This window comes from Botrytis deweyae, assembly GCF_014898535.1.
Source record: "Botrytis deweyae strain B1 chromosome Unknown BDEW_014, whole genome shotgun sequence".
NCBI classification, from domain to species: domain Eukaryota; kingdom Fungi; phylum Ascomycota; class Leotiomycetes; order Helotiales; family Sclerotiniaceae; genus Botrytis; species Botrytis deweyae.
In genome coordinates, this window is record NW_024066221.1 from 343,802 (window position 1) to 359,073 (window position 15,272).

Genomic DNA, 15,272 nt, shown 5'->3' on the forward strand with positions numbered 1-15,272 from the left:
AGCCAATTGTATGAGCCTTCAAATAGAAAGCTGCTCTTGATTAAATTCCCTAACCTGGAAAAAGGTTAGTAGGGCTTAGCGTTTATACGGTAGTACAAGCTCAAGTGCCACACCGGCATTATTTCCAAGTTGTTCGACATGTTCGATGGATCTGACTCTGAGCGATTATCAGATCAGATCAGATAATAATCAAGCTTGGATTATAGTAAGAATGTCTTACAAATTAGCGTTGACTTTCAATGTTGACGCTTCCTTATAGCCTAATACCTTCGTGGATACCCGTTGTAACCCGCACTTAACCTGTTGCCCTCCACAACCCTCATCCCATACGGCTACTGCGCGATGATGCTGATGTCCATTCCTGTTATCTTCACTCAGCTAGATCACCGTCATTGACTAATGAGATCTTGGGGTGGATCATCAAGAACTTGAGACCGAGTCAAGTATGTCGAGACGATCTCCAATGTCAATATTTTTGCGACTAGACCCCAGTATCAAGGTCCCCAATGCTCTGAAGCTCCAATAAACTACTTCTCTTGCCGTGATCGGGGGTATACATTCTGCAACATGGAGATTCCACAATATACCTTGGCATTGGGCAATGCGTAGCTCGACAGTGAGAAATTTGTGATCAAGTGATTTGAACTACCCTTCGACTACCATCCTAATAATTATTCAAGTGTTTCCCAGCCTTGCCTATCTTCAGTTCTTTGATACTTTCTCTCATGAATAATTATCCCTAGTATCAATAATTTCACTATCAACCATCAACATTTCCAAAAATCATGGATTCCATAATACCCAATACCACTTTTCCACCCTTAGACACTGCTTATCGAAACCTCGCAGATTCACATGTTTCTAGAGGAGAGTTGAACAGAAATCGATCCAGAAATGATTCAGAAACGTACTTGAAGTCAATCAAGAAAACTTTCTCATTTGGAGAATGGAATTTCGATCGTTCCGCTATTCATGAATCTTATGCCCAATTCGTTGCTGCTTTCACAGGGCACGATGAGGTTGCTTTCTACGCTTCCTCTGATATATCCCCAAACTCCCCAACTACAGATAATTCGCAAGAATGTGGCATCATCCACGGTCGCTTGACAGAAGAGTCTCAAAGTGAGCAAGATAGCCGCCCATTGATTTCGTGGGAATTTATTCAAGATATTCCACAATCGATGAAATCTCTCGATTTTGCTTTATATATTACTAAGTCTCGTGATGTGACATCACCATCCGATATAGTAAGTATCTAGCAATGAGACTCAAAAATGCCGCTAACACTCACAGACACCTTTCACAATCGTCATCACTGTGGAGGATTCAACCATCATTGAATCTACTTTATCATATGATCCATCTTTACTACCTGCTTCAGATGCTCCACATATATTCGACGCAGTCATTTCCTATTTACGACGTTCCCCATCAAGTGATGCGGAAGCCGTAGCAAACGAATCGATTCTAAACTTCCCACCACTAATCAGGCCACCCTCTTTCGTTGAAGATGAAAAAGTGTCGGATCTTCAAAGCGAGAAAGTTTTGTTGCATTCGGCTTTTGAGCGACGGGTCACTCAACATCCAAACCGAGTTGCGTTGGATTTCCTGCAATCTCAAGGTTCAGAATCGAAAACCCCCGTGCGAAGAACTTTCACCTACTCAGAACTGAATGAGATCACGACGAGTCTGGCTGAGTATATACTAGTATCCCGAGACAAACAAGAGAGTGGTAGCTCTAAGTTTGTACCTGTCCTGCTTTCGACTTCCGCCGAACTTTATGTTGCCTATTTGGCGATTTTGAAAGCAGGTTTGGCATTTTGCCCACTTCCTATTGAGGCACCTCCTCAGAGGCTAAAGGATATTCATGAAGACTTGATGCCTCAGATTGTTCTAGGCTCAGAGCAATATCGTCATAAGCTTTCTGCCATTTCATCAGAATCTATGAAGTGGATCGATATTGAGTCTTTCATTCACATGAGAACCCGTGACGGCATCACCACCCAAAATCCTCCATCACTACGTACGGTTGCAAGCCCCGAGGAGAACGATGTCGCATATATCATGTATACTTCTGGTTCAACGGGCAAGCCAAAGGGTGTACAGATAACTCATCTCGCAGCAGCTTGCTCGATTGCATCGCATGCTATCACTTCAAAATTGCCACCATCATCGGAAGGAATACCAAGATGGTTTCAATTTGCGGCTCCAACTTTCGACCCTTCGCTAATGGAAATCTTTGTGACATTGTCGTCAGGAGCCACACTTTGCTCTGCTTCACGTGACCTTATTCTGACAGATTTCGAGGCGGTTGTATCTGAACTACAGGCAACGGTCATGATGGCGACACCCAGTATGGCAGCTCTCCTCCGTCGTTCTAAACTTACTTCGCTCAAAAGTTTGTGGACCATGGGTGAGACTGTTCTGCGAAAAAATATCGAAGATTTTGCGCGTTTACCTAGCCCGGATCAGTCTTCTGAACTTTGCAATGCATATGGTCCTACAGAAGCAGCTATTAACTGCACATTAATTCCTAATTTCCACCCTGATGACAGAGGCTCAATTATTGGACCAGCTTTGCCAACATGTTCGCTACTTGTTGTGGATACAAGCTCAGGCTCTGTCAAACCTGTTCCCAGAGGATTCGCTGGTGAGCTTGCTATCGGAGGACCTCAAGTCAGCGTTGGCTATTTGAATCGACCAGAACAAAATGCTAAGGCCTTTGTCGTCAGTCCTAAATTCGGAAGACTTTATCTCACTGGAGACAAAGCTCGGATTGTTACTGATCGTAGGGGTCAACATGTTGTGGAGTTCCTTGGTCGTATGGATACTTCCCAGGTCAAGCTCAGCGGCAGAAGAGTTGATCTCGGCGAGATTGATACAGTCGTGGCGAGTTGCGCAGGAATAAAAGAGGCGGTAACAGTCTCTTATAAGCGATTCGCTAATCAGGCTGGAAGCGAGGAAGCCGTTTGTTTCATCATTCTTGATGCGGATAACACCAAGGAAGACGTGGAAGCTAGGTGTCGTGAGAACGCAGCCAGACTTCTTCCATCATATATGTGTCCCTCAAAGTATTTTGTCTTATCTCAGATGCCAAGATCTTTGGCTGGCAAGATTGACAGAAAATCTCTTTCGGCCATGACAGAGAAACTTTGGAACGAGGAATGCTCAAAGACCACCAACTCGCTTCAGAATGGTGAAGATGCCAGCTCGAATAGTATTGGAGTGCAAGATGAAATCGAAAGACTGATTTGCAACCTACTGTCGGAGCTGGTGGGATCCACTGCGAACTTGAATTCGAACACCAACTTGTTCTCTCTTGGTATTGACAGTTTGAAAGCTATTCGATTTTTGCAATTAGCTAGAGATGCAAGCATCACCGAGCTCAGTATTGCCGATGTACTTGGAGGTGCAACTCCCCTAAAGTTGAGAAACACCATAGTGGAGCGCCGCAAGAATGATACTGGGGAGGCACCTACTCATGATTTTGCAGGCGCTTCTATATCGTTCGATGAATTTGAGGCGAAGCATCGACCTATTTGCAGCGAAAGTCTTGGTATATCGCCGGAAGATATCGCCAAGATCTTGCCCACTACTGCTACACAGTCCGGAATGCTGGCAAGTTTCTTGAGGAGTTCAAAGGATAACAAGCATTATATACACAACTCTGTCCATCACATCAACTCATCAGTTGATATCTCCAGACTCAAGAATTCCTGGATAACCACTGTCCAACGCCATGAATCGTACAGGATGGTCTTTGTAGCCATCGATGATGCGTTATCGCCATTTGGACAATGCGTTCTGAAAGAGTCGTCCAACTTGAGTGTACCAAACTGGAAGGTAGTAACTTGCGAATCTGACGACCCCCAGATTATAGATCAGTGCATACAATCAACACTACGTCAAGCTGAGAACGAAACAATCTTGGATAGACCACCCTATCAAATGACTCTTATCCAATCAACTACTAAAACATTCTTCACTTTCAGTGTTTTCCACGGCATTTTCGACGGTGCTTCTTTACAGCTTTTATTTGATGAAGTCGACCTCGTATATCGTGGATCGGATATTCCCAGAAGAACTGAGATTTCTACCGCGGTGAATATGCACTATGGCTCAGATCCTACCCAAACAATCGAATTCTGGACCTCTCAGTTGAAAGACTGTGACCCGGTTCCTTTCCCGCCACTCACTGGCTTGAAACCAGAAACGATGACAAAGCTGCCATTGACCACTTCAATCAAAGCGTCAATTGGTATAGACGGCCTGCGTGATGGTGCCATGAATTGCTCTACCTCACCTTTGAGCATTCTTCAGGCGGCTTGGGCATTGATTCTTGCCACTTACAAGGATTCCATACACAGCTCAACTTTTGGTAGTGTCATATCTGGTCGATTGGATGAAGACTCGAAAGTTTGCATGGGTCCTACATTCACCACTGTCCCAATCAATATTCCCGCTCAATTGCTCGAGGCAAAAGCAACTAGCGTCTCTTCGATATTGCACGCGATAGCCAAGATTAATGCAGAATCTCTCGGTCATCTCCAGATACCATTGAACTCTATCGTCGCCCCAAATGGAGGCTTGTACTACGATACTCTTCTTGCATTCCAGGACTTTTCTACTGGCACAAACCATTCTGAATTGTGGTCAAAGGTTGACTACCCTGCAATGGCCAATGATTTTGCTGTCATGATTGAGATCTGGCCTGAGGTAGACGGATCGCTTCGTCTCCGAGCAACGTATACAGATGAGTTCTTGAATAATGAATCTGCTACCCTGATGTTGCAGCAATTCAGTGATCTGATCAGTTTTGTCATCCGCAATCCTGAAAACTCTTATATGGATGGTCGATACGCTACTGCTCCATCAATATACCCTCAAGTCATGTCAACCGAATTGACTGGGGCCGGTGCTCTTTTGCATACCGAATTTGAGCGGAACACAAAGATGAATCCTGAGGATATCGCACTCATCTTCATGAATGACTTCACGGGTCAAGATCCAGCAGGAAACGTGAAATGGACATATGCTGAACTTGACCGCAAAGCCAACACACTTGCGTCTTATCTTGTTGAAAGATACGGTCCTTTGGAGAACAAAGTTGTTCCCTTTTCCATGTACAAATCACCAGAGCTCTATGTGGCTATTCTTGGTATTCTGAAAGCTGGTGGCGCCTGGTGTCCAATTGATCCCACGTTTCCCGCATCTCGCAGACACGACTTGATTGTCAGAACAGATGCCAACATGCTTTTGGTGGCAAACGATACTGTGAGTCAAGATGCTCAAGCCATTCCCCAAGGTGTTGTCTTGATCGATATTTCAGAGAACAATGCCACAAATTCTACCTTTAGCTATGATGAAACCAAACCGTCAAGTTTGCCCATCATCAGAAGTAACTCGATGGCATACTTGATCTGGACCAGTGGAACAACAGGTCTGCCTAAAGGTGTACAAGTGCAGCATAGCGCCGCAGCCACAGCTATGCAATCTTTGAAAGAAAGCATACCTGTAAGCCGCTCTGGCGCAGTTCGCTGTCTCCAATTCTCACAACCAACATTCGACGTCTTTGTGCAAGATCTCTTCTACACCTGGGGTTTGCGTGGAACTGTCATCGCAGCACCCAAAGATGTAATGCTTGGCTCTTTCCCGGATCTCGCCAACGCAACCAATGCGACACATGCCCATCTCACTCCTGCTTTTGCAACAATCGTATCTCGCGCGCATTGTCAGACCCTCGAGGTCGTGACAATGATTGGAGAAGCCTTGCCTCAACCTGTCGCAGATGATTGGTCACAGAATATGCTCGCGTATAATACTTATGGTCCTGCTGAAGTTAGTGTTGTATCTACAGTCAAACAATTCGGCGGTTTCGAAAATTCATTCAAGAGCACAAATGTCGGATTACCATTACCTTCTGTGGGCGTCTTTGTGCTCAACAACGAGCGAGTCGTGATGAGACATGGTGTGGGTGAACTGGCTCTGTCGGGTCCACAGGTAGCTCGAGGCTATTGGAAAGATCTATCCAAGGCGGAAGAGAAGTTCCATTGGAATGAGAGTTGTGGAGCCCATATATACATGACCGGAGACATAGTCCGTCAACTTCACGATGGTAGTCTAGAGTTCGTGGGTCGAAGTGATGACTTGGTGAAGATCAACGGGATGCGAGTAGAGTTGAGCGAGATCAGTTTTGCGCTCAGCCATTGCCATCCCGATACGGAACAAGCGGTTACCATGCTCATGGCCCGACCAGATCGTCCGACAAAGGTCTTGGTGACCTTCTTGTCAGTCCCAAGTATTCCTGCTCAAGATTTACTAATTACCAATAAACGCGCAGTCGAGGTTGCCAAAGCCGCCATAGCTGCATCGAAAGCAAATCTCCCAGAGCATATGATTCCTAGCGTTTTCGTAGTGCTAAATCGCATCCCAGTAACCGCATCTGCGAAGATCGACCGTAAAGCACTATCTTGTGCTTACGAAGCTTTAGACCTCGAGGCATGGGAAAGTAACTTCACATCTACCCAGGACTCAGCTTGGACAGAAGAGGAAGAACGACTCCTCGAGCATTTCGCCACATTTTTAGGAACTGAGAGCAAGACTTTCCGATCAAACAGTCGACTTGCAACCTTAGGTTTTGATTCAATCGCTGCAGTGCGCTTCACGGCAAGATTGAAAACTGCCGGTTACAAGGTTTCAGCTGCGCATATGCTGCACTGTCAAACCATCGCGGAACTCTGCAACCTCTTCAATAATCCCGCTTCCAACTCTACTTGTCTTGATTCCTCCTCTAGACTAATCGAGGTGTTCCACTGCGAATGGTTCCCCAAGGTTGCAGAAATATCTTCAATTGGCGATAAAGCATTTTCCGTCTGTCCGACCTTGCCACTGCAGGAAAATCTTCTCAGTGAAACTTTCCGTAACTACGAGTACTATTGGAGTAACCACTTCTTTAATCTCTCTGACAACATCGATCTCGAGCTTTTGAAAGCTGCTTGGTTTAAGGTGGCTCAGAATAACGAAGCTCTTCGTATTGGATTCTTGCCAACGGCTTTGGTGTCTGCAAAGGCAAATTCTGGTTTTGGTGCATCGACGTTCCTTCAATTGATTTACCAGAAGCCATCGGTAGACTGGTCTGTTGTGAAAGTTCCAAACGAGGATTTCTCAACAACTGCAAAAACTCATGCACAACAAATCGCTCGCAAGCATCAGACTAGTGCATTCATCAACTCCCCATGGGCCGTCGTCGTATTTGAACGCAATGATGTTAGAACAATGATGTTTTCCATTCACCACACTATTCATGATGGACCTTCCTTGAAGTTCATCATCGATGATCTTCACGCTGCATACACCTCTCAGGAAAACCTCAGCCCACGCCATCAAATCCGAGAAGCTATTGCACTTTCCTTCATGCAAAGAACCAGTCCACAAGAAGACATGGCCTTCTGGAAAAATACGCTCAAAGACTTTGTTAGCGAAGCAGACGACAGCGTAGAAAAACTGGCCCCAGAAAATAAATCTCGAACCTATAATACGGTATCCATTCCTCTTTCTGTTCCAATCTCCAAATTGCAAACTACAGCTCAAGAATTCCACTGCTCGTCTGCAAATTCCATCCTTCGCGCCGCCTGGGCATGCATGGTATCCGATTTCCTCGAAACGGACCAGAAAATTGTAATTGGTGAAGTGTTGTCCGAACGTCTGGCTTCGTCTTCACTAGAAGATATCATCGGTCCTCTTGTATCTTTAACTCCAGTCCCCATTTTCACATCCGGCACCGCGAGAGAAATAGTCAGCAAACACGATTCCATGAATGTTGCCGCCTACAACCACCGCGATGCCAGTCCAGGTATGCTTCGCAAGCTCATCGGACGACCCAAATTCCAGCCGCTATATCCCGCCGTCTTTGTGTTCCATCCACGCAATACCGAAAGCGAACATAAACATGAGCTCTGGAATGAGATCGAAGATTTCCTAGGTTTGAACGTCGAACATGATCTCACACTCAATGTAGAGGAAAATGCAAACGGCGGCTTCGATCTCGTCGTCTCGGTCGAAGCAGGCGTATTGGATATCCCCGGGGTGGAAGTTCTGTCCAAGCAATTGGATGCTTTGATCGCAGCCATGATTTCCCATCCCGATACTTCTATCCAAGAACTCACCAACTTTTTCCCCACCGAGTTAATCGCTGTCTCCAAATACCGCGAAATGAATCTCCATCCCGTCGTCGACCTGAATAATCCTCTCTGCTGGTTCGAGCACTGGGCCGAAACACACCCTGATTGGGCCGCCGCCGAGATCGCAGAATCAATTGGTCGAGATTCAAGTATCATCCACACATGGAGCTACGCAAAATTGGATCAAGAAGCTAACCGCGTAGCGACATTCATCGCATCATATGGAATTCACGGCCGCATGATCGGTATGTGTCTAGGACGCACACTGACAGCGTTTGCCGTCACAGTCGGAATCTACAAGTCTGGAAACACGTATCTACCAATCGATGAATCGTTGCCGATTGAGCGAAAAACATTCTTGTTGAAAGATAGTAATTCCGCTATATTCTTCTCCGAGGAAACCGTCGATTTTGTCCCTGAAGGATGTCTCCTCGTGAACGTCAATCGCGATCAATACCAATCCGACAGGGATGTCGCTCTGAAAGTTAAAAAGAGCAAAGACGCAGTCGCTTATCTTCTCTATACTTCCGGCTCGACAGGTAACCCCAAGGGAGTCCTCATCAGCTGCGGCAATCTCACATCTTTCTGCGAAGCCCAATCTGAATTCATATGCGAGTATGTCCCTGCGACTCGGGTACTCGGCGGCGTTGGAAGATTCCTCGGACTAGCGAGCAGAGCCTTTGATGTACATGTGGCTGAAATGTTCCTCGCCTGGCGACACGGTCTCTCATGCATCACGGGGGTTAAATCTATGTTGCTGGATGATTTACCTATGGCGTTACAAGAGTTAAAAATTACACATGCGGGCTTTGTGCCGTCGCTCTTGGATCAGTGTGGTTTGATACCGAGTGATGTTCCTCTGTTGAGGTATCTGGGTGTGGGTGGTGAGAAGATTTCTCAACGAACACTTGAAACATGGGGTGATTCGGAGAGCGTTACATTGATCAATGCGTATGGTCCTACCGAAGCCACAATTGGTTGTGCCTCGTCTCCAATTGTGAATTCAAAGGTCAATATGAGAAATGTGGGTCGTCCTCTAGGAGACACTGTTGCCCATGTACTCATTCCTGGTACTCTCACTTACGCCAAGCGAGGAGTAGAAGGTGAACTTTGTCTAACAGGAAGTCTTGTCGGTATTGGTTATCACAACCGTGATACTGTCGCTTTTGTCGAGAATTTCCACGGCGGCAAAATGTATCGCACAGGAGATCTCGTCAGATTGATGCCCGACGATACGATTGAGATTTTCGGTCGCTCAGATGATCAAACTAAGATTCGTGGTCAGCGTCTTGAATTGGGTGAGGTTTCCGAAGCAGTACGCGCGTTGCTACCAGCTGGAAGTAACGTATCCTCTCTTATTACGAAACATCCAGAGCTTTCCAGAATGCAACTGATTTCATTCGTTGCGAGCAATGCTAAGGCTGCGGGAATTGATGAGAAGGTTGAGATGTTAGATACTTTCGAGCAAATCAACGTCAGTATTCGGGCTGGCTGTAGAGAAAGACTTCCAGGATACATGGTTCCGGATGTGGTTATCCCAATCAGCTTCTTGCCTCTTGCTCCCATGTCTGGAAAGGCAGATGTGAAGCAACTCAAAGCTCTCTTTGCTTCGATACCGCTAAGTCACTTGTTATCTGCTGAGAAAGGACAATCGACTGGTAACAGAACTGTTACGGTACGCGAATTGGACGAACAAGAACTTGCTGTTGTTGAGATACTTAAAAGTGTGGTTCCAGCTACCTCTGCAGAATTCACTCCCTCAACCAACATATTCGAGGTTGGGGTCGATAGTTTGGTAGCCATCAGTCTTTCGACCCTGATGAGAAAGGCTGGATACACATGCAGTGTTGCCGATGTTCTTAGCATCAGCACGGTGGAAGAATTAGCATTATTACCACGTGCAGATATTACACCCGAACAGGCCGCTAGAAACAGAGAAAATGCTCTGAAGAAAATTGCTCGTGTCGAAGCTGCCTTCCGGGAGAGTCCTTTAGGTAAAAATTTCGGGATGAACGTTGAAAGCGCCCGACCTTGTTTACCCGTCCAAGAAGCTGTTGTAGCTCGATCATTGAACAAGGAAGCCGGTGCTCTATATGTTAATCATATTACATTTGAGTTATCTTCTGACATCAATATTTCGAAACTCTCCCAGGCTTGGAAAGCCTGTGCAACCGTCAACGAAATTTTGAGGACTTGTTTCTGCCAAATCAACGATGATATCTTGCAAGCTGTACTCAAGAATGAGTCCTTCGATATGCCATGGGCAGAACACGTCTACTCTAAATCCAGCAGACATTGCACTCCGGACAAGATGCAAGAAGCAATTTCTCTAGATATCATGCAAAATATCGAAAACACACCACCAATCCGACTCAACATCTTCACAGAAGGAAGTTCAAAATCCATCCTTTTGATGTCCATGCATCACGCCCTCTACGATGCCGAGTCCCTGGCAGTCCTAATGCAAGATATTCTAATGCGGTATCAAGATATCCCAACCCCTGAGCGACCTTCTGCAGGCGCACTAGTGGAATACGTCGCTTCGCAAGACGAGCTTGCCGCGAAGAAGTTCTGGGTCAATAAATTGGGAGATTACAGCCCTTCACCCTTTCTCAATGAAGTCATCAACGAAGAAGAAAAAACCGAAGCTCAAGTATCCACACGCATTTTAAAGACCAATTTGAACGCCCTCGAAGCTTTTGCTTCCAAATTGCACGTCACTCTTCCGTCATTAACACAAGCGATCTTTGGTCTTGCAATGGCAAAATTACTTTCGATTAATGATTTCGTATTTGGTCTTGTGCTTTCCGGACGTACGGTTACTATTCCCAATATCGAGAAAATCCTTGCTCCAACCATTACGACTGTGCCACAACGAATTGATCTCCGCAAGAGCGACGCTACGATTTTGGATATCTTGACCGCGCTCCAGAAATCTTCAGGTCAAATGCTGCAGTTTCAACATAGCTCTCCGAGATCTATTCACAAATGGGTGGAAGCCGATCGTCCGCTCTTCAACTGTCTCTTTTCGTTCATGAAAACGGGAGAAGAAGAATCGGATAATGGATTGTGGAAATTACTCGATAGTCATATGCCTCCTGATTATCCCTTCGCGGTGGAATTCGAAGCCAGACATCCATCAAATGACCTAGTGATCCGCGCGGGATACACTCCAGAGTTTGGCTCTGCGTCTAAAGTCGACAATCTCCTCGAAATGATCGAGTTGCTCATCGATACCATCTCCAAAAATGACAATATCTCCATCAAAAGTCTCGGTATCCAATCCAATCACAGCATCTCATCATCCTCCGAAATCTTCGATGATGGCGAAGAATTACCCGAAGAGCAAACTATCAAGACCGTCTTACTTGGCCTCGGCGATTTTGCATCCGAAGACGTATCTCGCACCAGCACGTTTTTCCGTCTCGGCATCGACTCCGTCATTGCTATTCGTTTCGCCAAGGAACTCCGCAACATCGGCCTCCCAGTTTCATCTTCGGATATCGGGAGACACCCCAGCATTGCAGCTTTAGCGCGCGCTGTTTCGAGCAAGAGCAAGCTCCAATCGACTGCTGAACCTGCTGTGGCCAAAACGACAAATTTGCTGCATCAACATAAAGCGAGTATTCCTCTGTTGGCGGAAGATGATAAGATTACTGATATCTATCCTTCTACCCCTCTGCAAACCGGTATCTTGACCCAAACTGTCGCCACGGGTGGAAAACTTTATCTGCATCATCCTGCCGTCAAGCTCTCTCCAAATATCGATATCGCGCGTCTAAAGAAAGCATGGACATCGGTAATCGAAGCGCACGATATCCTGCGCACCACGTTCCACTATTTCGAAGGAGCGACTCATCCATGGCTAGCCGCCGTGCACGCAAAACCCGCCATTCAATGGATAGAAGAACAAGCATCTGGATGGATCGACCAAAGCATCGAAAAGATCATCGAAACAACCCGTTTCCCCACTCCCGAGTCTTTCTCGCTGACTCCTCTCAAAATCACAATTCTCCACTCGTCGTTTATGAAAGTCCTCGTCGTGTCAATTCATCACAGTCTCTATGATGGGTTTTCCCTCCCTCTCATTTTCGATTCCTTGTCATCAGCTTACTCGCATGGAATTTCGAAACCTGTAACTCCTTTCTCCGAAGCCGCAAAACTTATTACAGAGCGTCAAGGTAAAAGCGTCGAGTTCTGGCTCAACAGATTGGATAAGTACCAGAGTATCGCCCTCCCATCTTCAACAGTTCCTGCAGATACTACCTCCCTGGCGCAGACGACCATCCAAATGCCCGTTTCGGAAATCCTTCGCCGCTGCCAAGAAATGAATATCAATCTGCAATCCGCGGCTCTGCTCGCATACGCCAAAACCCTCTTCTGTTTTGTCAAGCGTCGTGATATCGTATTCGGACATGTCGTTTCGGGTCGTTCGTTACCTCTTCCAGAGGTAGAACACATCCTCGGTCCGCTCTTTAACACTGTTCCTTTCCGAGTTGTGCTGGATAATCCGGTACTGGGAAACCAGGATTACGCGAGTCAGATCCAAGATGTGGTTATTCAGGGACAGGAAAATCAACATGCTTCCTTGTCTACGATCCAGAAGCTTTGGAGACGGAAAAATATTTTCACGGATGCGCCGTTGTTGGATGCGTTGTTTGTGTTCCAGAAGGTGGGAAAAACAGATGGGCAGAAAGAAAAACTTTGGAGTGTGATGGATGGGGGCGAGAGTCGCGATGCGACGGAGTACGGGTTGAATGTGGAGATTGAACAAGGAGAGGATGAGGTGATTGTTAGTGCTGGATCTCCTGCTGGACGCATCAACACCGAAGATCTGAATCTGATTTGCAAAACTTTTGATGAGGTTTTGAGAGATATTCTTGAGAATCCGCAGAGAAGTGTTGTTGCTCATCCGAAGCAGTTACAAGATTTACCACTTGAGAGAATACCCCAGAGCAAGGTTGAAAATGTGGAAGATCATCGTGATGTAGCGGATGCGCCGATGCTGGAGGTTGTTCGTGCAGCTCTTGCGGAGGTGGCTAATTTACCTACGGACTCCGTGACGTTGCAGACGAGCATCTTTTCCTTGGGCGTCGATTCCATTGCTGCAATCCGTGTCGCGTCTATCTGTCGCAGACGCGATGTATCGATTAGCGTTGCCGATATCCTCCAAGGAAATTCTCTCGGTGGGATCGTCCGGATTCTCGTCGCAAGATCAAAGGTCAATACCCCACCACAAGATGCGACGACAGAGTTTCTATCCCCTGAAGCCAAAGCAAGTGCACTTTCGCTACTCAAATACCCCAAAGATACCGTGCAGGAAATTTTACCGGCGATGGCGGGGCAAGAATACCATTTGGCGAGTTGGCTCAAATGCGGAAGAACTTTCTACGAACCCACTTGGGCCTTCCAGGCTCGCGAGAAGATTGAGACAGTTCGTTTGAGAACTGTGTGGAGGAATTTGCAATTGCGACATCCGATTTTGAGAACGGTGTTTACTGCTCCCACACCCGAATCTGCGTATCAGATTGTTCTGAAACCGGAGGTCATCACCGATGGAACTTTCACTGTTATACCCGCTCAATCAACAGATGAAGATTTAATCTCAGCTGTCCAGCGTCAAGTCCACCACTGGGCTCAACGACCCTCTACACTTTTCACTCCCCCCATCAGTCTCTGTGTAGTGCAGACCGCAACAACAGATGCCGTATTATTCCGCATCCATCATTCTCTCTACGACGCATGGAGCATGATCGCACTCATCAAAGAAGTCTGCACTCTCTACACCCAACCCTCATCCATCTTACCCCCCACACCCGACTTCATCTCCTACGTCAAATACACGCATTCCTCGCTCTCCTCCCCCTCCTCCCTCCTCGCACAAAAATCCTACTGGAAATCCTCACTCCGCTCCGCCCAACCCACCATCCTCAGCCCATCTACCGAGCCAGAAAACAACAAAGAAACCCACCACCAAAACCAAGACCAAGACCAAACCCAAACCCAAAACACAACCCAAACCTTCCTCCTCCTCCAAAACTCCATCCCCCACCTCCACACCCTCCAAACTCTCGCGCGCACCCACAACACCAGCATCAACACCATCCTCATGTTAGCATTTGCACGCGCCCTCTCCCACCTGACCCACACCACGCACCCCACCTTCGGCTTCTTCCAAGTCGGCCGCGCGAGTTCCTTCCACGGCGCAGAAACCGTGCTCGCGCCCACCGTCAATCTCCTCCCCGTCTCGATCCCCGTCTCCGGACGCGCGGAACGTGATCTGCTGCTGGCGATTCAACAAGATATGAGTCAGCGGGTCGCGTGGGAACAGAGTTCTCTGCGAGATGTAGTGACGTGGGCGATGGAGGAGTCGCAGGGACAGCCACGACCGTTGTTCAACGCAAGTCTTAATTTGTTATTCCATGCCCCGGGCAGAAATGCTCCTCCTTCTTCTTCTTCCACCCCAACAAACCAAGCCCCCGAACTCCTCACCCCCCTCCCCATCGGGGTCCCCACGAATTTCGCACCGAAGCGAAAAATTAAAGGGGAGACCGCCGTGCAGCGAATCGAAACGGGGTATTTGGCGACGCAAAATGTGTTTGTGGATGTGGGCGAGGGCGAAAATGATTGTATAGATTTTGGAGTCAAAGCCGATGCGGTTCTGATGGATGAAGCGGAGATTAAAAGATTTGTGGAGGGCATAGCGAGGGAGGTGGAGGGGATTAGGATGGCTTTGGGGAGTGTGGAGGAATGATTTTAGTTTGTGTGTGTTGTGGTGTGTGTGTGTGTGTGTGTGTGTGTGTGTGTGTGTGTGTGTGTGTGGGTGTGGGTGGGTTATATGTATATGTATTTAAGCATCTAGGTAGATAAAGTTGTTTATATCGTTTTTAGGAAGTTTAGAAGTTTGTGTTTTGATTTTTTAGATTTTAGATTCCATTATTAGTTATTAGTTTCGCATTAATTAATTTCATTATATCTCCCTCGCTTTTTTTCTTTTCCTTGATTATTTTATTTGTTTATCTATCTATCTATTCTCTATCCATCACTACCCCGAGTTATAAATAAGTTAAGAATTTAACAAATTAATCTCTA

At 46.6% G+C, this 15,272-nt stretch overlaps 1 protein-coding gene across 1 annotated transcript; it reads left to right on the plus strand.

Annotated features, from left to right (window-relative positions):
• Positions 1 to 785: 785 nt before the first annotated feature.
• Positions 786 to 14,934, plus strand: EAE98_006537 (uncharacterized protein; the record flags this gene model as incomplete). The annotated part of the gene is made up of 2 exons (XM_038954160.1): positions 786 to 1,247; positions 1,294 to 14,934. The coding sequence occupies 2 exons, from the start codon at positions 786 to 788 to the stop codon at positions 14,932 to 14,934; spliced, it is 14,103 nt and encodes a 4,700-aa protein (XP_038809405.1).
• Between the last annotated feature and the right edge of the window lie 338 nt (positions 14,935 to 15,272).